The 24,216-nt window shown below is 35.7% G+C and overlaps 2 protein-coding genes across 7 annotated transcripts in view; one reads left to right on the top strand and one right to left on the bottom strand.

Moving 5' to 3' along the window:
* CHODL (chondrolectin) overlaps nt 1-18,988 on the top strand; it is a 407,133-nt gene extending 388,145 nt beyond the window's left edge. For 2 of the 5 annotated variants that reach the window (XM_067034948.1, XM_059064246.2), the window contains 5 exons: nt 8,768-9,077; nt 9,217-9,374; nt 12,748-12,834; nt 14,710-14,812; nt 17,576-18,988. In XM_067034948.1, the coding sequence (XP_066891049.1) occupies nt 8,812-9,077; nt 9,217-9,374; nt 12,748-12,834; nt 14,710-14,812; nt 17,576-17,660 (699 nt within the window). In that variant the 5' untranslated portion in view covers nt 8,768-8,811 and the 3' untranslated portion in view covers nt 17,661-18,988. Of the gene's footprint in view, nt 1-8,767; nt 9,078-9,216; nt 9,375-12,747; nt 12,835-14,709; nt 14,813-16,881; nt 16,986-17,575 lie in introns of all 5 variants that reach the window. The other 3 variants (XM_059064247.2, XM_067034947.1, XM_067034949.1) reach the window with 3 other exon arrangements.
* A 2,510-nt stretch (nt 18,989-21,498) lies between these two features.
* The window catches only part of TMPRSS15 (transmembrane serine protease 15), a 148,886-nt gene continuing 146,168 nt past the window's right edge, over nt 21,499-24,216 (bottom strand). For both annotated transcript variants that reach the window (XM_059063874.1, XM_059063873.2), the window contains one exon: nt 21,499-21,654. In XM_059063874.1, the coding sequence (XP_058919857.1) occupies nt 21,499-21,654 (156 nt within the window). The remainder of the gene's footprint in view (nt 21,655-24,216) is intronic.

Here is a 24,216-nt window from a genome sequence, read left to right on the forward strand (position 1 = left end):
AAATACATTGTGAAATGTCACTTGGAAGTGCGTGTTGCTTACATTTTTTTCAGGCTGTTATTATTATTCATTTATAAAATGAAAACTTTACAGTATCAAACAGGGAGGTTACAAAAGCCATAGCATTAGATCCCATTCCCCCATTTTAGCTGAAAAATAAGTTCACCATAAAACTCATCTGAATGTGTAAATTACATATCTGACTGCCCTTGTCTCTGTCAGATTTATTCTTGCAAATGAATTAACAGCAGAGATCAGGCTTTGAGCATAAGGTCTTTCTTAAACACATAGAAACACTTCGTTGACTTAAATAGTATCCACTAGGTATATTCTTATTGTATGCCTTAAACTTTGCAAAGGAAGAAAAAGAATACATAAAGTTGAAAAAAAAAGAACTTGAAAAAATTGTTGATGAAAAGTTTATTTTGTGTTGTATTATTGCATAAATTGCTGCAAACCTTTTGCTCTGTTTTCCTGTTATTTATAGGCATCTTGTAGGTGCCATCTGGAAAATTTCTAATTAACTGAACATGATCTACCTGATTTAACATAAATGATGATGTTTACTTGATATTAAAACAGTTATGTTTTTCTTATGAATAATTGTCTTTGGCCTTACAAACTCACATTGAAATCTAACCATTAGAAATTGATTTGTGATTTTATCCTTTGAAGACTAATTTTTTACAATATGTATTTCAGCCATAATGGCATGAGTACAGAGGAGTTTAAAGCCTGACATTTTGGAAGAAGTAGGTCTAATGTCTCCCTGGTTGATGTTAAGCTTTGAGAAATACATAAACTTTTTCATGCCATTAGGGACCATTTACCAAAATTCTACTCAGCTGTCTGTCAAGTGAAACAAACTCTTTGGGGCCATTATTAGGAACATACTTACAATATATGGAATACATTTTCTAATTATTGAATATCAGCACAACCATTTATCATTTCTATTCAGTGTACCAAAATAATTACTGCAGAAAAGAAGACAGGAACTCACAAAATAATGCTTTATAGCAATTCTCATTTTAGTACTTTATTCAATCAGATACTTTCTGATATTTTTAAATACACCACCCTTTTTAAAGTTGAGAGCATTATTTATAAATTTAAATGAGAAATAACATTTCAAACATCATCATAATCTGCCCCATAAGATTTAATAGCAGCTAGCAGTAATAGAAAAATATTTGTGTAGATTACTGGCTATGCCTCTTTTGATTCATGGATATGCAATAACAATATAAACTATAAGGATAATGATCAGAGATTTTTTAGTGAATTTGTGGTTCTAACTTGGGAACTACTTTTAAGGTCTTGGATCTGTACTGATTTGTTGTACACACAGATGTGTAGAGGATATCCCTGGGGTCTGCCATCATTTAAATCTGTGAAGTGACTGGTGGGTAATGACACCTTCTTTAGAACAAAGGTAAGAGGATTTTACTTTGGGGGATAAGGATAAATATGAAAAAGAAGAGTTCAAAATTCAGGTCTCTGAGATGGGAGGATATGTTTGAAGAGCACATGCATATTCTTAAGCATTTGAAGTGTTTTGAAGTAATGTGTGTGTGTTTGCTTTTACTTTCTCTTTTTAGTACACACGGCAGTGATGCATCAACCTGTTTATGCTGCAAACAGCATTAAGTGTATTTCATGGTACCTCCACATTTCTGCAGAACACTTTAATATGTATTAATTTGAACTTATTTAAATTGGCAAACATTTTATTTAGAAGACTGGGCGATTTAGACACTTCCGTTTTGATCATGCAGAGGCCACAGAATATTACAAAATCATGGCTGGTGACCAGTAACCTATATATAGATCAATATAATAGCAAGGGAGATACAAAAACTTTTTAAAATTAAAAAGAAAAAACTGCTGAGCGTATTCCAGCCTATGGTACTATTTTCCATGACATCATCAAAAGCATAAAGTGATGACAGTGCAGTTTTCAGAGATGCAATTACTTTAAGTATCTCTTGGGCAAAAAAGGAACAAATTAATCTTATTACCAGTCATGTAATAAACTACACATTCACCATAGCCATTAATCCTTAATGGCTGTTTTTCATCATTTTATGGTTTTGTTTTTGTAATTCTTTTTCTGGAAGATGGCAATATCTGTTACATTAACATTAGAAAGTGGACAGTGTTGTGTAAAGGTGTCCAAAGTGGAAATTCAGCTGATGGTCTCACTAGCAGTTTTACTTTCTCCAACCCTCTCTCTTCTGTTAGGTACTTTGCACACAGGTGGACGGATGGACACAAGATTGTTTCTTTCACTGTTTTAACATATTACTGATAATGTAACACAGCCTGACAATTTGACTAAAGTTATACTCCTTGTAATTGGGAAAAAGTTCAGTTTGGACCTTGTTTGTTTTACTTGGAAAATAGAAGGGCTAGATAAAAAAAATCATTAAGGACATAAAGGGTCTGAAAATCTGAGATAGATGTTCCAATATGGATCCTGTGTCTAAATGTTCAGTAAAAGAAAATCTACATTCTGCTTAGAAACAAACCCTCAATGTACAACCCCTAGTATATGTGAGAGATCTGGTATCAATAATGGACCAATGCTGAACATGGTAGCATAGGTCATAGTAATAATGTACATATTAATCAATCCCTTTGTTCATGAAATTCTTCACCTTAGAAAAATATATCTGAGACCTCCATGGAGGCAGCATAGAAATCTGGGGACATGTATGAACTGTGGAACCAGTCTGCCTGGTTCTAAACCCTTTACCATTTATGAGCCATGTGAGTTTGGCAAATTATTGAACTTTTCTATGCCTCCCTTGCCTCATTTTTAAAATGGGATGCAAGCACCTTCATCACAGAGTTGTTGCAGGGTTAAAGGGGTTCAAACACAGTAGTGCAGGTTGTTTCATGGACACAGCTGCTCGCCAAGAAGCTGTGAGAGGGCGCTCAACACGGCAGTCCCGTCCCTGCAGCTGCGGCAACCTGGAGGAGAGCATAACTTTTTCAAGCTGAACAGCCTGTATCACCGGGAGAGATCATCTTTCCTAATTCACCCAAAGGTGTGGATTGTGCTAGCAGTGAGGCCCTGCACACTAAACTATTGATAAATGTCAGACTTTTATTTTTTTTTTTTTTGGTCGTGCCGCATGGCATGTGGGACTTAGTTCCCTGACCAGGGATTGAACCTGTGCCCCCTGCAGTGGAAGCACGGAGTCTTAACCACTGGACAGCCAGGGAAGTCCCCTGTCAGGCTGTTACTATTGTCATTATTTCTTTAAAACTCCTAACCACTCTCACTTATTAGGTGAGAAAACTGAGGTCAGGAAAGTTTAAATAATGTCCCCAACGCCCCCACGGTTCCAGTACAGTTCTGGGATTCCAGGCCAGCTCTCAGTGATTGAATGCTTGAATTCTTCACTCACGCAGTTTACAATATATTTACTTGGTTTACAATTTATCATCTAGATCTTGATTTTAAACACTGGATTAAGGAAATCAATTTCATCCCCTTCTCAGAAAGTTTGTGATATTTCCCAGGTGGAGATGTAGGGCTTGCAGATGCCACCATCATGCAAACAATGACCAAGACTACAGCTTTGGTTGTTTATCAATAGAGGAAAATGGATTCCAGCACAATCTTAATAGTGCGCTATGCAATTAATTGCATTATAAAATCTTCTACAAAAATAAAGTTTATTATAACAAAACATTTTTATAATGAAAAAGTCTTAAAAGGTAGGTGTAATATTGAACACTGAAAGCAGAATACTTATGATTGAGAGCATTCCCTTTTTTAGTTTGAAAGTTTTACTATTGGAGGTCATGTCACATTGTATGTTGTGGTTGCAGCATATTTATTCCTTTGATTTTGAGTAAAGAAAGAATTATGAAAAACAAATTATTATGGGGGATTCTAGTAAAATGTCCAAAGTCTGGTCAGTCTGCTTTGGGGAAGATTTATCATGTAGGTCCTCTTTTGTACAACTTGTTTTTTTCTTTGCAACTAAAGGTAGATCATAACTGAACAATAGGAATTCATAATAAATCTTCCATGTTTTTACTGAAAAATATGATATAAATTCAATGCTTATTTAATGTTGACAATATATGATTATAGTGTGAGGTATAAGAAAAATGTTGTTACTTTCATAACTAAATGAAGACTCAACTTCCAGAAAATTGATAAATATAAGCAAAACAAAACCAAGTCATAGATCCTTTCTATTCAGGAGGAAAAAAGTAGACTGCCATGACTTTATGAGTTTGGACCTGCTTTTACATTGTTGCTAAAAGCATTGAAAACTCTGCCAATATTAAGCTCTAAAGGAATTTTCATGACTAAGAAAAAGGACAGAATTATCTATGCGTGGAAATAGTAGCCGAATCTTAGCTGTGATGATAGGAATGTTTATTTTAGTAGGTGATACTGAAAATTATCTCTAAAGTGCATGTGTATGTATGTAGTTGTGCATGTGTGTGTGTATGTATGAAACCAGGAGGTGTAGGATCCTGGGTGAAAGGTCTTTCTTGCACCTAAGCCAACATTCAAGGGAGGTTTCCCACTACAGTTGTTAGGTGACATTTAGTAAATTATTGTTAGTATCAAGGTAGCCTTAGTGTGATAAAATCTACTATATGGTTATCTGAATATATTATGGGTGGTAGGATAGTAGATGGAAGATTAGATGTAGTAGATGGAAGATTAGCTTTCTACTGCTCAAAATAGTCGATGGAGGATTTTATCTGAATATAATATTTAAATGTAAGAGAAGGGCTTCCCTGGTGGCGCAGTGGTTGAGAATCCGCCTGCCGATGCAGGAGACACGGGTTCGTGCCCCGGTCCGGGAAGATCCCACGTGCCGCAGAGCGGCTGGGCCCGTGAGCCATGGCCGCTGAGCCTGCGCGTCCGGAGCCTGTGCTCCGCAACGGGAGAGGCCACGACAGTGAGAGGCCCGCGTACCGCAAAAAAAAAAAAAAAAAAAAAAAAAAAGAAAGTAAGAGAAAAGGAAATTCTCCATGTGATCTCACAGAATGAGAAAGGAGCTAATTATAAGGGCTCCCTAAGAAGATTAGCCTTTACTGAAGTGGGAAAGTTTCTTCGAGAAGATCCGTATTAATGAGACTTTTCTGGGAATTAGGGAAACATTTGTTTCCCAGCTGTTGGGAGTTCCACTGCTATTACAGCCAAGTGTGATCAGCTGAAATGGTGGCGAGCAGTTCAGTAGCTGCTGCTTGTGCTGATTTTGCTGCAACTTGGACCAAATTTGCACAATAAGGTGGAAATCAGTAGTAAAGGAGAATTGGATATGAAGAAATTCCCAGTGTCAGCTTTAACTGATTTTATATATAGATACCATAAAAACTACAATGTATCTATAATTTCCTTAACACTGCTTTGCTAGATCTGAACTGCTAGTGACTTTTCAGTTTAAAATTTGTGGACACAGCTGATATTCAGTTAATGCACTTTGGAGTTAATATCTGCCTGTAGTTGGTAATTGGCCACTGTCTTGATCCTCTGAGATTCCCTCTGCTATGCAGCCACCACAGTCTGCATCCCCTCATCTAAGAACCCTGGACCACTCCATCATCCGCAGCCAAAGAGAGGATGCCGGGCATAGAGAGTGCCAAGGCTGGCTATTATCCAGGGCTTGTGCAGTATTAGTTCTTAATTATTTTAAATATAATCCCTGTCTATAGATTTTTCTTTAATTATTATTGTTATTATTATTTCTCTACAGACTAACATTTATCTACAGATTGACATTCCTAGTACCTAATAGTGGTATTAGGAATTTCTATAAGACAATTATAGCTCTCTTATGTATTTAATTAGAAGTGCTACTTTAATTTTATAAATAAGGTAATTTTCATCATCATTCTTGTATGCTCACCATAAATAATAAATCTCTGCTGCATTTGTTTTTTAGTACGTCAAAGATAATGAGAAGAGACTTTTAGCATATATATCATACCTAGGCGTTTTCCGAACTTGTGCTGGCTTTGTTACATAAATAATTTTTACTCATTAAAACTTCTGGCTAATCTGTTTTTGTTTTTTGTTTTTTTTAATTTGGCTTCTTTCTGTTATCTTGCAAAACAATCTCATTGGACAACTTAATATTTCACAAGTGCTGGAATTAAATTGAAGTCTGAGAGTTCTTGGAGTAAAAAACAGAACAAACTGAAAACTCAAGGGAATGTAGTCGAGATATATTTTGAGACTTAGAAATATGAAAAAGATGTAGAAGATAAAAATGGAAACAGAACTTGCTTTAAAAATGCAGGCATGAAAATCACTAGGCTTAATGACATTGCTAGAGTATTTCCAGGAACAACCATTTAAAACAATGAAGACATCACAAACCCTAATAATAAATTAGGAGAAATTTAAAAAAAATAATAATTGTATTAGGATCAACGATTGGGACTTCCATGGTCATCTCTCCAGGATTATTTGTTTCAGACTGATTTGTCCTCTTGACGTCTCTTTAATTCCAGTTTCCCCATGGTTATTCATACGAGCCTGTTATTTTTCATTAACAATTAGTTGGGGCAGTCTCTTAATTTGTTCTTTTTATTCAGTGTGTTGTTCCTGGGTCCAGGTCACAGTTAATGACACAATGAGGACAACTGGCTGTCTTGCTTGCATTGCTGGAACTGCTATGTTATTAGTTGGCTGTTCTCAGCAGTGTCAACTTATTGAATGCCTATTACTCAAACACTGTTGTGAGGTTAATGGCCTTCCACTGATTTCTGCTCTCTCCTGCCTCTAAGTGTCATCGCAGGTCATTAATTGCTGATTCCGGGGGAGAATGGATGTGATACCAACGCTGGCTCAGTGTGACGTACTGTAATTAAGAGTACAAAGCTTGAATGCTTTACTTTTTTTTGCCAATGTTTAAATATAATACACCCCCCAGCCCTCCACTACTGTCACATTTTCTTGATCGGCTACAAAATTAAATACATAGTGAAACAAGCCTTCAATCCCAACAAGAATTGTAAGCAGTGAACCTATGCCTTGATTTCTTAGCATGAAGTAATTTGCCTTAATTTTACATAAAATACTAGATTACTTTCCAAGGTCAAACCTCAAGCTGAAATCAGAGGGACTAAAAAGGTAGTGGAAGCTGTGGACAGCAGGCTGGGGTTAAGGAATAGTGACCGGGAGGGATCTATGGCAGTTTTTAAAGTTGACAGCAGAGATCAGAGGTGAACCAAGGAAGCTAATGAAAAACAAAACAAAACAGCGTGATGTAATCTGGAGATTACGTCTATAATCTTGGCATACATATTTGGTGGTAAAAAGAGGCAGGTGTAAGCAGTAGAACAATAGGAATTCCACTGCTAAATCCTGTACACTGTAATATCCCTGTTATATATATGGCTGTATTATGACCCAATATGATCATTCATATTTGTAGTTATGTCACTAAGTAATTAGGAATATTCATTGTATTCAATTACTAGAAGTATGTGAAATTCAATTTGAAGAGCTCTTTTAAGTCAAACTTTCATTGCCCATGTATTTAAATCTTCACTGATGTAGTCTGAGCAGAGGTATAGTGATGTCACAGCAATGAAGCTTGATAATAAAAGGTGATATTTCATTAAGAGGCCTCAAGAATTATTTTAAGCTTCACTTGTGGTTCCGTTTAATATCTTGACACAAGTTTATATTTTCTATATAGTGACTTCTAAAATCATTGATAGCAGGATAGATGGTTAAACTGAGTGCTGTAACTTATAAAAACCTTTAAAATACCAGTGAAAATAAAAATTACATTTTCAATTTCACCTCCAAATTCTGAGTATTCTATAAGTACTCTAGAAGGTTAACCTGTCACTTCTAATACAATATTATATTAATAAATTGTTTTTTTTAACATTTATTTAATTTTGGCTGTGTTGGGTCTTCATTGCTGCATGTGGGCTTTCTCTAGTTGCTGCGAGCAGGGGCTACTTTTCGTTGCAGTGCACGGGCTTCTCATTGCGCTGGCTTCTATTGTTATGGAGCACGGGCTCTAGGCGCGTGGGCTTCAGTAGTTGTGGCACGTGGCCTCAGTAGTTGTGGTACACCGGCTTAGTTGCTCCACGGCACATGGGATCTTCCTGGACCAGGGCTCGAACCCGTGTCCCCAGCATTGGCAGGCAGATTCTTAACCACTGCGCCACCAGGGAAGTCCCCAATAAATTGTTTATTATTAGCGTTACCTTCATTCTGAATTCTATTAACTTTCAATTTTAATGTATTTGCTCTCCGGTATATACAATAAAACCAAATACTTATACCTTAAATTTGCCACTTTATTTAAATTTCAATTATTTAAATGTATTCATTTCATGATACCTTATATAAATTTGTTTTTTTACTTGTTTTTAATAATTCCTTTATGAATTATTCTTATTTCATAATTTTGACCTTTTAGCTTCCTTTACTGTGTATACCTGACATTTTTTTAAGCTACTTTCACTCGCTATGGTGTCAGTTTACAAAATCTAACAGGAGAATTATGACTTCCCCTTACAAAACTTTCCTTATATACTGTGTTTAAAAGTTTCTGTTACAAGTTTATTAGGGAATCAATTTGCTTTTGTAAATTGAAATAAGAATCTAGAAAATAAACTTTATGCAATGGTTCAATGGGAGAAGCATTTTTGGAAGATAGTTTCTGTTTTGATTGGTTCTTTCATTTTAATTTGTAGTAAGTAGAATTATGAATATAGTTCAGATAATCAATACATGGGCATCTTTTTTTTTTTTTTTCAGGCCAAAAGATATGTTTTGCTGATTTCAAACATCCCTGCTACAAGATGGCCTACTTCCATGAGCTATCCAGCCGAGTGAGCTTTCAGGAGGCACGCCTGGCTTGTGAGACCGAAGCGGGAGTCCTTCTCAGCCTTGAGAATGAAGCAGAACAGAAGTTAATAGAAAGCATGTTGCAAAACCTGACAAAGCCAGGAACCGGGATTTCTGATGGTGATTTCTGGATAGGGCTTTGGAGAAATGGAGAGGGGCAAACATCTGGTGCCTGCCCAGATCTCTACCAGTGGTCCGACGGAAGCAGTTCCCAGTACCGGTGAGTCGGGATCCTGAGGACGCAAAGGGGGGTACTCAGAGGGCAAAGGACAAAGGGAGATTTCTGTTATCTGTAGAGGATGTCAGAATAGAACAGGCGAAGTCACTGAGAAGTGTCTCTGTTGCTCTGTACTTGGCAGAAACTGGTATACTGATGAGCCTTCCTGTGGAAGTGAAAAGTGTGTTGTGATGTATCATCAGCCAACAGCCAATCCTGGCCTTGGGGGTCCCTACCTTTACCAGTGGAATGACGACAGGTGCAACATGAAGCACAATTACATCTGCAAGTATGAACCAGGTAGGAAGCACTGTAAGTCCGTAGGAGCAGAGTTTGTGCATATTTGCTTATATTAAGTTTTGTCTTTAACCTTCACTACCGTTGGCTCGTTTTGTTTTTCTGCTGTGAAACATGGAATTACTTTGCAGTTTGATGACAAAGTACTGACGCACACTGGGCTGTAAAGCAAACTGCCCTATGAGTTAAATAGAAGGGGGAGCAACTAGAAACATCCAGAGGGGTTTTTTAAGAGAAAACAATTATTTCTAATATTAAGGCCAAACTGTGTTTTTGTAAACAGATTTTATGAAGAATAAATATCCATTTAAAATATTTCAAAATTTAGTATAGTGTGTGTGAAGTAGATGTAAGACACCAAAGCACCTGTAGGTTTACACATCTGATCAGTAGTTCTTTATAGAGTTTCTGGTGAATTTAAGGGAAGCAAGCAACATTCTCCTGGGACATTAGCTTATCGTTTCATGACGTGATACTTGGTTTGTGCTCCTCAGCGAAAGTCAGAAAGTCAGAGAACCATGGCGCAGAAAAGTAGGGGGCGTGTGCCGCGTTCTCCGCGTGATCTTCATTCTTTGGAATATGCCTCGGCCGTTCGCTTTTGTCTGAAGTCTCCAACTTCTTGACATACGGAGCACGTGGGAAGATCGCATTGAGCTGAGCTACACTAGTGTGGTTTCCTGCTGAAATAGTAAATTTGAGTTACTTTGACTAGAACAACTCAACTGAGTTGATATCTGACCAAAAGAGAGACTAATCAGAACGATGTAAACTCATCGTTTTAATCATCAAAGAAAGTCTAATTAGATACTTAGGCTATGAGGATTTTTTTTTTTTTTTTTTTTTCTGTTTTCCTCTTCTCAGTGTTTGGAAGTTTCATTTGAACTCTTCCAAGGGCTGTCTGCTTGACCTCATATCATGTGTTCGTGGAAGGCAATACAATCAAGTACTACTATTTCCAATATTCTGTTGAAATTACATGAGTCTTCTTTTTCTCGTAAGACTGTAAAGCACAAGGGATTATTTGGATTAGATTTACCCTTCTCTGATATTTATCCTGTTCTTGAGTATATTAGCCTACTTTCTTTACCCCTGGTGAGTTTAGTCTTTAAACCTCTTGGTTGCTAAATGCATCATTACCCTCCTAGAAGCCTTTGCAAAGCTATATCTGTTACACACTTAGGTTCCCTGTCTTAATTTTTTCCCTAGAAAAATATGAAGTTGAAATTCTTTGATATTTTAAATTTGTGACACTGTGTGCTTGAAACTATTAAAGGAAACAAAGCATATTACAGAGTATTCTTAATACAATATTATCTTCATCCTTTGAGCTTTTACGTGACCCTTTGTATGTTAGTTTATTTTATATCATATTTACCACATTATTCAGGTCACTTTTCCCCAGAATCCTCTTGTTTTGTATTAGGTAGTCTAGGTTTATATTACTCATGGAAGAGCGTTTTAGACATAAAATTAGTTTTTCATTTATCTTCTATATTCTACCTAAATCTTCAAATACCTATAGTTTTTTAACAAGATTCTTTCATGTATTTTTTTTGTTTTTGAAGCACATGTACACTTCTACAGTGTAAAAGTACTTAGAATTATTAATGTATAGAATTTTTCTACTTTGTTTTACTTTAAATATTTTCATTTTTATGTATTTTCTATGTAGTTAACCTTCTTTCCTTGAGCTTAGTGTCTTATTTATGAAGGATGTTGGTCTGATTAAATTCCTTGCTTGTATAGTCAGTGCTTTTTTGATGGTAAGTAGTTAACTTTTTAGTGGTGAGGGGATCAGAGGATCAAGTAGTGAGACTAATTACAATTTACAAATTATAACACTGATTATTTTGAACTTTTTTCTCCAACTATACCAAAAGTACTATGTGAACTTAGTCTCCTCTTCTGCTCCTGCATACCGTCTAATAGCATGGCTACTGATATCCAAAGTGATAAAAAAATTAACCTAGCTATACAGAAACTGAATAATTCACTTCTGAGTTTTCTCACGCTCTTCTCCACCTTTTTTTTTGGGTTACTGTTCTGTGTGTTGAATATTTATTCTTTGGGTCTATCAATGTTATCCAAAGACATTTTAAGGGGATACTTCTGAATCTGATTTTTATATTTATTAAAATTACATTAAGAACTCTTGCTCTTAGACATTAAAAATAGTATGTAGGAGATTATGTTTCTAAAATTTTGTTAATCAGCAGTTGCATTAAAGTTTGTTCAAATATTTTAAAGATAACCAGTTCTATGTTGATAAATTGCATAATATCTGTATTATTTGTTCAGCAAATACCAGTTGAGCACCTAGGGGCATAGAGTGCCTAAATTCTGTGTAGGACAGGACTGTGTCGGGCAGAATATCAGGGTAATATACGTGTATAAGAATAATAAATATTATTATAGGATGGTGTATGATTAGGCTTCTAATGAATAGAGACTATGTGGCCAAATTAGAGTAAACATGACATTAAAATGATTTAATATTCTAAAACTAATGTAAGATGCTGCTTGTGTTTTTTTCTTTTCCATTAATTGACAAAAATAAACAGAGAATTATATTTTTGGAACAAATGAAAACAAATTTACAGGTTATTTTCTTAGTAATTCCATTTATTTTCTCTGAACTATTAATTTAATGAACAGTGCCCTAGGGGAAAAAAAAATTAGGCAAGAGAGCAGTACCAGATCATTATAAGAAATTTCAACAGTTTTCAAGTGTGTGACAATTGAAGAAATCTGGCCTTATAAAACCAAGGAAAGAAACAACTTGCAAGCCTTAATTTATGATTAGTTTTTAGAAAAGTAGACACTATTGGAAAGCAAATCTAAGGATGACATTGTTTGTAGGGGACAGAAATGTGCTTTAGAACATTTTTACTTGAATCATCAATTCCAGGTGCAGTCCATATGCAGTTATCTGCTGCTTATTACTGCGAGGAGGAATCTAAATTATACACCAATAGTAGTATAGAAATAACCCTGCTGGTCTTTGAATCGCAGTTAGTGTCTCATGTTATGCTCACCAATTCTTGCCTATCTTTTCCTACTTTTATACCTCCTTTGTCATTATTACCTGTAGTAGGTTATCATCAGCATAGATGCTCTGGATTGCTAAATGCAGTTTGGGGTTACAGGGGCTCACCCAGTGGATCCAAGTTGCAAAGATTCACTAGATCTTTATTCAGAGATAATTAAATGTTGACTTTATAGTTAGATCATTTCATATAAATTTAAATTCAAAATAGAATTAGCTGGAAGTTTTTCAGAAATCAATGTTTATTTTGTTTTATATTAAACTTTTATTTTCATCTGCATTTGTATTTGCCTTATCATTATGTATGACAACTGTACTTATTATTTACAGAGATTAATCCAACAGCTCCGGTAGAAAAGACTTATTTTACAAATCAACCTGGAGACACTCATCAAAATGTGGTTGTTACTGAGGCAGGTAATTAGTTCACATGTCTCTAACTCACCTATCAGGAGAAGAAAATGTACTTTCACACTTTGCTTCGCGCTGGCCCCAACTTTTCTTGTTGCTTGGTGAAATAGTGCACTAAATATAGGCCTATGGAAATTTACTTTAGGACTAGGTTAGAACAAATGATGCTAAGCTAGTTTTCGAATAGAAAAACCTATTTTGTTTTCTTCCTATTTTCACTTAAGTGGATGTATCTAGTACTAAACTAAGTATATCCTACACCAAAACGTGGATCCACAAGGATCTTCCCCAGTATGTAGGTGTTATGATGTAAATGGCTGCATTCAGTGACCTGTAAACAGCTGGGTACTGTTAAATGGTTAGGGATTGGCTGGGGGTAGGCTGGGCTTAAAAAAGCCTTATTTGTAGACTTTGAGTTTTCTGTGGTGTGGATACTCCCACCCTGGTCAGTTTCAAGCTACCAAGTGACATCACTGAAGAGCAGGTTGGGTAGTAGGCATCCAATGAGCTTTCAACTCTGTGTCTCCAGCACGCCACTGTCTGCAAAAGACACGAAATGCAATCCCAGTGCCAATCTCATGTTAGTCAAAAACTGCTCTTAGGATCCTTTAGGGGCTTGTTTTAGCATGGCCCTATGCCAACTGGACAGGAATATTTATTTATACTAGTTACTTTGTAAAGATTGAGTCAAAGACCCAAAGTCTCAAAATCTTTCCACAGGTGATGCAAAATCCATGACAGAGTAGGAAATACTTTCTTTTTTCTTTACTCTTATATGTAAAGGATCATGATGGTCTTTTGAAAAGGAAAGGAAATGTGTCTTGAATCCTTAAAATGCTTGCAGTCACCTTAACAGCCTCAAGAGTGGATGAAAACATAGAAGACTATCCCCAAAATACCCCATCACTGGACCTCAGTTAATTTTTCTTCTCTTAACAAAGGAAATGATGTGCAGTTAAATGGAGAGTTTGATCTAAGTCCTGTCCACTTTGACCAGAATTATTTAGATTAATTATGATGATGGCTTTCAATTTGCTAGCTCATTGCATAGTTTTCCAATTTGCTTTTCTTGTATGGACATGATATTAAACTTTAGCGCTTTTCACTTTCAGGTGTCTGATTTTAAAACCATTCAGAACATGTAAATCTAATTAAATAGATCAGTAAATAATTACATTAGGAATATTTACCCTCCTATGACATTGAAAAATTGTTTAATAAGGTCATTTTAAGCTGTATGGGACATCAGTGTGGCACTTTTTTATTTTACCAAGAATACCTAACATTATCAAATGTGATAGGACAGGATTAAAAGATGATTCATTTTAGAAGTTAATGAAGATCAAGTGTTTATGCCTCTGTAGTCTTATATCTGTAGGTTATGACTCTATCATCATTTAATATTTACATATTTTGGTTCAATCTCAGAGTCATGCATATCATCACGGCACTGGGCTTATTAGTTAGGATAATGACATATCCAATAAATCAATAATTAGTTTAATCATGATTATTCTTTAATAATCAGTACTTGTTTCTCAAAGTAATAACCGAGAAGGATTAATGAAGCGAGATAACTAAGATTATTAATATGTTGTGAAAACCAGTCCCTATCTTAATTGAAGATTTAATAATAGTTTTGGAAATAGGGACATCTAAGTGGAGCATGGCAACCATGCAGTATATCTTGTTTTTAATTTCTAATGAAACATGAATATATTATTTCATTAGATTATTCTGTATTCTGGGAAGAACATTACTTGGAATCTTATTGATAATAATTATACTTTGCCTTAACTTTTAGGAAAGTTTTTATACAACTTTAATGTCAGAATCCTGCCTCAACTATCTCTTTACGTTAAGACTGTTTTACTTTTGTAGGAATAATTCCCAATCTAATCTATGTTGTTATACCAACGATCCCATTGCTTTTACTGATACTGGTTGCTTTCGGAACCTGCTGTTTCCAGATGCTGCATAAAAGGTAAATAACTCATATATGCAGAGACAACTTGAAAAGCTTTAAATAGGTTTTCAGGACTCTAAAAGTTTAGCATAAAATTATATTTTTAAGTTGCCTTAAGAAAGTTCTGATTTTCATGTCTGTCAGTACATATCCAGTATACATAATCTAATAAAATATACCTTGATTATAAGATTATGAATTATCTTGTTTAATCCTCACAAGCCATATGAAGTAGGTATCCTTCTGTTTCTATTTTTTAGTTGAGAAGATGGTGGCTTAGATGAGTCACACAGTTTCCCTTGGGTCTCATAGCTAATGTGTGTGATGGACCTGAAATGTGAATGCTTATAAGCTCACAACATATGCAACTATATTACACTGTCTCTTTTTATTAAATATAAGCATTAATGCTAAACCTTTCAATCCTGACCTCAAGTTGTATGAAAGACTTGATTTTTGTAAGTGAACTTTGTAGTACCTTTTCAAAATTTCAAGTCACAGCCTTCTGTTTTATTTCCAAAGGATCTTTTAAGTATAGGAACTATAGTATAATGGTAAAAATGGGTTACTTTTTAGTAGGCCTCTTGAAATAAAGTGATATGTCTTAACAGCAAGATTCTTGAGAGTATTCTTTTATATCTGTTTACGCATACCCTTGAGTTACAGGTGAAATTTTTTCATATGTGTCTGTTTGTCAATAAAACTAAAACATTAATGTATGAAATATAAATATGTATCAAAGGAAAAAGGAAAAGATGTGGATTTTAATTACTGCGTGCTTGCTAGAATAAATTAGACATCTTTGTCAAAGTGGTTTTTTTTTGTTTGGTTTTTTTTTTTTTTTTTTTTTGCGGTACGCGGGCCTGTCACTGCTATGGCCTCTCCCGTCGCGGCTCCAGACGGCATGGGATCTTCCCGGATCGGGGCACGAACCCGCATACCCTGCATAGCAGGTGGACCCCCAACCACTGTGCCACCAGGGAGCCCCACTCAAAATGTTTTAAATAACAACTGATGAAGAGAATGCTTCCTTCAGGGAAGGACTTGCAAATCAGTCATTTTTCTCTTTTGACTTTACTTCATCTTCTTTTCCTGATATGAACCCTAAAGAATTGCTAAGTAAAAAAGCCCCAGAAAAAAAAAATTAAATAAATAGATATAAACTCTAAATGGTTCACATAAATTTTTTAAAGAATCCAACCTGTGATTTACTGGCTGTTTAAAGAAGACATTTTGAATAATGATAAATAAAGCCTGGCAAATTAATACTACCTATTGTGACATAGTTTGTCCTCTTGACTTTCATATATATATATATATATATATATATATATATATATATATACACACACACACACACACACACACACATACACACAGATATATCTATATAAAACACACTTAAAATTATTTTTCAATATTTTATGCAGAATAAAGACAATAGTGGGCTTCCCTGGTGGCGCAGTGGTTGAGAGTCCGCCTGCCGATGCAGGGGACGCGGGTTCGTGCCCCGGTCCGGGAAGATCCCACGTGCCGCGGAGCAGCTGGGCCCGTAAGCCATGGCCGCTGAGCCTGCGCGTCCGGAGCCAGTGCTCCGCAATGGGAGAGGCCACAGCAGTGAGAGGCCCGCGTACCACAGAAAAAAAAAAAAAAGACAATAGTAAATATCTAATCTCTAACCTTAATTCCTAAGGCTATAGATGGAAAGAAAATTTATGATTATGAAAAACAATGAAGTAGAGCAAGGATTTGATATAAATTCCCCCATAACCCAGCCAAACTGTTACAGAAGAGCTGTAAATAACAAATCAGTGTGAAAAAAAGGATTTGAAAAAAATTATGTAGACCTTCTCATTTCTAAAATTAACATGACTAAAGTACCAGGTTTTGGAGTTTTCTCTGAAGTTTGTTTTCCTTCTTCCAAATAGTGTGTTGTGTGGAGATTCTGCTCATTCTCAAGTCTTCCAGGTTTTTATACTTTGAAGACCTGTGGAGTTTTCACTCGTTTGAAATTCTCAGAGAGAAAATAAATCAGCATAGACTACCTCTGAAATTAAGCTGTTAGCGCTGAATTCATTCTCTCTTAGATCCTCCCCTTTTCCTTTCTTCCAGGAAAGCAAGGAGAAACTTCATCAAAGACTCAACTCCATTGTCATCTGAATGCCTTGCAGAAAGTTTAAATTCCAATCTGGTACACATGATGGCTTCTTTCATTCCATGTCATGTTCAAAATAAGAAGTCTTGTTTCCTTAACTCATAATAACTCTTAAATAAAATAAATACTAATGCTACACAAAAGCCACATTAATAACTTAACCACCCTTTTGTTTTAACCATTTAGGAAACCTTCATGTTTTTCATAGACTTTGCTTGGCTTATTTTCCATTCATGTTAGATGACTTCATAGATAGAGATGTACTGATCTTACTGAATTGGGTGCAAATCTCTAAAACATATCGTTTAGATACAGTAATTTATTAGTACCAAATTCACAGTTAAATTGAAGTCAGTTAAGTAATATTATAAAATTGTATGACTCAGGCTTGTTTAGGAAGACTTCATTTCTTTCTTTGAAGGAATTCTGCAATGTCTGATAGACAGACTGATTACCATTTTCACATATTGGAATAATCTAGAATTTTTTGTAGGAATGAAAAAGTATGCTGGTGAGAGAAGAAAGACGCTTTCATAATAAGGGTCTGACATATTTCCAGTTGGACCAAGACATGCCTAGTTTGATAAGAGGTCTCAAACATTGAACTTATTACTTCTGTTTTTCAGTAAAGGAAGAACAAAAACTAGCCCACACCAGTCCACACTGTGGATTTCAAAAAGCACCAGGAAAGAAAGTGGCATGGAAGTATAGTAATTCATTGACTTGGCTCCAGAAAGGAAAATAGAGTTTTGTAATTCTGGATCTGTATAAGGAATGGCATCAGAACATTAGCTTGGAATGGCTTGAAATCTCAAAGGATGTACAAGATGAACTGTAAGCTCCCCCTTGAGGCAAATGTTAAAATAATTTTTATATGTTTATTATTTCATTTATAAAATAACGCTGTGCTAATAATGGAGTGAGACATGCTTATTTTGCTAAAGAATGCACCAAAACTTCAAGTAAATGGGATGGACCATGCAGATTAAATTGCTATGAACACATCAGAGAAGTATGTGCATTGGAAGCAGTTATTTTTGTCTCTTTCACCTTCATAAGTTGTAATCTAGTTAATGTAATGTAAATTGCATTGAAATTTACAGTGTGCAAAATATTTTTCCTTTACATAAGTGTTAGATAAAAATGGACTGTTCTTGTATTTATTTTTACAGTGTTTCATTTTTCAGTATATGCTGTTTTGATTAAGGTAATGTATCACTGTTGTCAACTGAATTCACACACACATAAATATATTACCATAGAAAAAGTTTCTTTTCTAGAAATGGCTCATCTTAGTTTCTCTGCTTTGGGTCAGAGTATGTTTAGGAAATCTCTTCAGAAATAAGAAGTTATTTCATTAACTGTGGTATGAATCTAGTCAAATATTTTACTTGGAGGCAAGAACTGTCTAATTTCAGTTGTGCAAGACACGTGCCTTACAATTATTTTGCATTTAAAATTCAACAGATTTTGTAATAACTTTGTTAATAGCTGTATAAACAATAATATACTCAATCTAAAGCAACAAAAGTGGCATACACGATATAAATCATATGTCTTCACGTGTTGCCTATGTAACCACAAGTAGCTCTCTGAGGGTTCTGGAATCGATTTGGCCCCTACCTTGCCAACAAAGCAAAGGTGGTTGTTTGGGGTCTGGGATTGACCCTGGAGGCCGATACCTACAGAGTTTGCCTAAGGTTTTTCCTAGCTCCGTTTAGCCTCTATCAGCATATAAGGCGGTTTTACAGTTGGGACTAGTTGAGTGGTCACCACCAGTGTGCAGTTAAGCACAGCACACTGACATTTCCGCAAGGAAAGAAACTGAATTAGTATAAAAATGGGTTGGAGGGCATCAGTGATCACGTGTTCGTTGTCCATGTTTGGCTGAGAGAGTAAACTGGGGTGCCTCCGTCCTATCTTCTAGTTTGTTCAATGCTTGTGGTTACTTCTTCTCAAGAGAGAGTTGTAACTATCTGGTCTTCAAATGTCTCTGTGCTCCTTTTAACCAAATAAAAAGTTCTTGTTTCTGAAGAATGATCATTGGTGTTGTCTCAATATCTTAAGTGAACAAAGTACAGATATGTTTGCAATAATCTAGGGGAACAAATGACTGTTTAAGTGTGGTAAGAATGGAAGTTATGGCTGTAGACTGTTTTAAACCTCATCTTTTCAGTTAGATAATGAAGAGCTTTCACTAAGGCAATTCACAACTCCAGTTGGTTGGCAAAATTAAGAGGCAAAATAGAAATTAGTGGGCATTGGTCCTTTTTCAGCTGCTCAGAGACTGAGGAAATAGGCAGCTGCGTTCTAAGCTTAGATCTGCCCACATTTAGCACTTCTTTTTCTTTTCTTGGCGACCCATCTTTCTGGGCAGAATAGGAGACCAGCTGCTAGGATCTACCTCTTCCCTCCAAGCTCCCACCATGCATTTCTTCCTTTAGTCAGGTCTTGATGGAGGGAGACTAGGCTTTCCCCATCATCTGTGCCACCCACAACTGCAACAGCTGCAGGGCAGGAGAGGCAAAGCAATGGGGAAGGGACTTGGTTTTGCCTTTTATCTTGATCCAGAGCTGGATTACTCTTCCAGTGTCAATTACTAAATGCATAAGTTCCTAGAGTTGGGATAATGAACTTCTGTCTTATTGGAAAATGGTAGAGAGACTGTCCTAAGGGTTCCTTAAGCTGACCTTTGAAAAATAAAAAGGAATAGATGTATTTGTATTTTCAGAGCATACTTCTAATAAGTGTTGTGAAATGCAGGTGAATTGCAGAACAATATTCAGGAAATAAAATCAAACAGCAGACCCTACCCTTGCTGTTCCATCCTTCCTAACCACTCCATCCTTCCTATTAGGAACAGGTCATTGGAAAGGTTTTAAAAAAGAATAGTGTGTTCAGGGACTCCCAGTTTTTGTCTGAAGAATAAATCCCGTGATTGTTTACCAGGAATTTGTAATCTTCAATCATCTGGATACACCTTTTTAAATTTTTTAATTTTTACTGGAGTATAGTTGATGTACAATGTTGCATTAGTTGCAGGTGTACAGCAAAGTCAATCAGTTATACATATACATATATCCACTCTTTTTTAGATTCTTTTCCCATATAGATCATTACAGAGTATTGAGGAGAGTTCCCTGTGCTATACAGTAGGTCTTTGTTGGTTATCTGTTTTATATATAGCAGTGTATACATGTGACCTTCTTTATATGGTATTGTTTTCCCTTTCTCTGACCATTGCCCAGAGAGAGAGTCTTTTGCTTGGACAACTCATGATTATCTACTGTCCCTTCTCCCTGAAATTTCAGGATCACTCCCACCTACACGGTGGTCCCCACTGCCTCTTCAGTACATCAGTAACAACTATTCCTCTCAGGTGTAGCCCAAGTCTCCTTTCTTCCATAAGGCCAATATAAACTGATTGATCCCTTCTTTCAACTGCTTGAAACCTTACTCTCTCTTCTATTACTTTGGACCATATAGACCCATGCAAGAATGTGTGTGTGTGTGTGTGTGTGTGTGTGTGTGTGTGTGTGTGTGTGTGTGTGTACATTTGTATTAATTTGTATGAATTTTGTCTTCCTGAATAAATCAGTAGATTTTAGTGGTAAACTAAATTGAAGTTTGTGCTTACTCTGGAAATGATCCAAGAGATTAAAGCAGTGGAGCAAATTCATTTATTTCACATTTTTGGCCTTCCAGTGGGCAATTCAGCTGTGTCTAAATAAGTTTTGCACATGTTAGAAATATCCACTGTAACTCATCTATCAGAGAAAAACCACATTTGTAATAGTTGTATTTCTTTGATATGTCTGATAATTTTTGGAAACCTAAAAAACACTAGCTTGAAATAAACGGACCGTATGAATAATCCAGGTAAAAAAATGATCCAATGAAAGTATGACAATATTAGTTAATTTAGCTTTAATTTTGATACAAGGCCGATATATGGACTTGTGCTATTTTGCTGTTTAATTAGCTTATTTGAGAGAATTGTGCAGTCGATTTAGTTCAGGTCTGTGACATGAGCTTACAATAAGTATTTTTGATAAATGGGGAAAATATTAAGGATGTGCTCAAGTTGGATTCGAAATGCATTTGGATAGAAAAGCAGGAGAATGATTGAGATTCTTATAATAGTGATCTAAGCTGGAATTAGATAATTTACAGCAGTCTATTTTACACAATAACATACTTTGTGCAAATAGTTTATTTGCTTCTCCTAATTTTGCTTAAACTTTAAGTGTAATAGTATATGCTTTAAAATAACATTCCTTTAAATAAGAGAATATGATAAAAATAATGATTAAGAACAAAGGAAATAATATCTGTGAAAGAATAACTGTTCACAATAAAATCAAAATTTATTATTTTAAAGTTACTTTGTATTGCAAAGATTAGTTTTTATTTTCTCCCCCAGCATTTCGGTGGCTTAGGTAAAGAATCAAGGCTTTTAGAAATGATTTTTTCAAAACTCTCAATTTCCATGCTTCTTGAAGTGGAGTGGGAAAACTGCCTGATTTTCACCTTTGCTTTAGGAAACATTCTAATGTAGAAAACTTTGTATCCATTCTGTGAACCTCGGGACCCAGGAGTACACCCCTGGGCGATTAGGCAGTGCACACTGGTATCCAAATGACGTCACACCAGCCAGGAACCATCTGTTGTTTTCTTGGCACACGAGTGGTCCTCCTGAATCCCCCTAAAGAGTAAATTGCAAAAGAAAATTGTAGAGGTATGATCAATTTATATATATATATATATATATATATATATATATATATATATTTTTTTTTTTTTGAGCAAATAAGTTCAAAATTGAAGATCAAAAATATGGTTTAATTGCCATTGCAAGTCATCTGTAAATATTCTCACCATCACTTTAGGTCAAGAATTAGAAACTTTCGCTGCTCAGTAAGGACACAGAGAAACTATGGCAACTAAAACAAAATTTATATGTAATTTTTTATGATTCACTCTTATAGCAAGCATTTCCTTGCTTTAAGTATGGCATTTTAATGGGTACCAAGAAATTTTCTAAGGCACAGCTCTGAGAGCATCCAACCAAAATATATGTTAAAAGCGAATCCTTTTATTAAAGGAGATATGTCCTAAGTATTATGATGGGCTTTGTGGAAAGACAATATTCCACATTATACGCTTTAGGATAACCAATAACTCACACATAAAGTTGATTTTAGTTTTCTTGGGCAGCATTAATTTTTTGGCATTAGACAAGCACAGTCAGATTTGAAAAAAAAAACAATATTTCAACTGCAATAGGTACATTTATGATACAATTTCTAGTGAGAGGCACACATTTTCATCTATCTTAATTGATGAAATGCTTTTAATTTTCATAAATGTTAATTATAGCAATTCCTAGTTGAGTTAATTACATAGATTTTATTTCCACAGGATTATTCCTGTGTAATGGAAATGAATAGAATGCAAATGTATAGTAGTGTTTTTTAATGACAGAGAACTGACAAATATTTCCTCACATTAATTGTGAAAGCCTTTTAAATTAATCTTTTCTTTTTTATATTTATGAAGGAACTTAAAGCCTTGTGTACTTTGGTAAATCACTGGTACAATAGAATATTTCAGCTAACCTTATGTTAAAAAGTATCCTGAGAGACATTTTGCCTGATTCTTTATCACCTTTGGGACTTATATTTAAGGGGAAAAACTGTGGTCTAGAAAGTCACCCTTTCTCTCCTGAGGGAGAGGAGCATAAATCTCATTGGCAACCATGGGTTACTCCTTTTCTAGATGTAACAAATGTGTTCAAGCTGTTTGAGGGCGGGGATTGTGATTGTACTTCTGCATCCTAAGCCCTTAGTTCATAATACGGTTCAGAAATATTTACGGAACAGTGTCAATTCAAGGTAAGAATAAATACTGACTCAAAGTGATACGTGACTTAGAAGTTAGTAAAAATAAACCTCAGATGTTTGGGTATTTTAAAAAGGAGTCATTTGGTTTGCTTCATATTTTCAAAAATAATTTCATATTTTTTAAAAGACAGTAGAATCCAGATGTTGATTACTTGAACAAGGATTGTAAGTTACCCAGCACATACTGGCTCAGTGGCTGTTATTCAAAGAATCCACCAGCAGGCCTGAGGCCAAACAGCTGAGTGTTCTGTCTGGGTCTATGACTTCCCATCATCTAACTACATAACACCATTTCAGTTCTACTGTGTTACTTCTCTTCGCCTTCGTTTTCTGATTTGTTCAATGAAGTTATTTCCTTCCATTATCTCAGAGATGTGTAAGTACTTCAAAAATGAGAGTGAATGTCCAGACCATAAAGTATTAACCTAAAATTTCTGTTTCTACGGAGATGCTATATTTATAAAGAAAAACAAAAATCATTAACTTATTTGACCGAACATCTGAGTATAAGGGTTGGAGACCAGTTTTATTTAGGGTAGCGGTTCTTAAACCTTGGGTTGCATCAGAATCACCTGAGGGCTGGCTCCCACAGACATTGCTAGGCCTCCACCTCTAGAGTTTCTGATACAGTGACTCTCTGGCAAGGCCAAGAATTTGAGCCTCTAACAAGATTTCAGGTGATGCTGATCTCCTGGATTGGAGGCCACACTTCGAAAACCAGTAGTGTATAGAACAAGTCTCAGAATAGTCAGCAGAATGGGTTTGCTCTTTGTGTCATTCACTTAGTTTTTTTTTTTTTTTTTTTTTTTTGCGGTATGCGGGCCTCTCACTGTTGTGGCCTCTCCCATTGCGGAGCACAGGCTGCGGACGCACAGGCTCAGCGGCCATGGCTCACGGGCCCTGTGGGATCTTCCCGGACCAGGGCACGAACCCGTGTCCCCTGCATCGGCAGGCGGATTCTCAACCACTGCGCCACCAGGGAAGCCCCATTCACTGAGTTTTATAGAGAGAGGACTTTCGACAGCCACTCATGGTGCCTTAAAATCCAAACAGCTGCCTAGCAAGCACAAGCCTTTGGGAAGCCAGAAGATATTCAAGAACATGTGAATGAGAGTAAGGCAAATTCTTCACCACTATAGGGAAAAAATAATGCTTCGAAGAACTTATTCAAGTGATATATCAATAGTAACATATGCATAATTAAAAATAATGTATCCTTATGTAATCAGTCCTCCTTTTTAACACAATATTAAAGATGAACAAAGAAAATCATGTAACTCTCTAGACGATCGATTACTCAATCATGATAACATTATATTACACAAGGTATTGCCTTGTGTGGGAGCTTTCTTACTTGCTAATGA

The sequence above is a fragment of the Kogia breviceps genome, chromosome 5 (assembly GCF_026419965.1).
Source record: "Kogia breviceps isolate mKogBre1 chromosome 5, mKogBre1 haplotype 1, whole genome shotgun sequence".
NCBI classification, from domain to species: Eukaryota; Metazoa; Chordata; class Mammalia; order Artiodactyla; family Physeteridae; genus Kogia; species Kogia breviceps.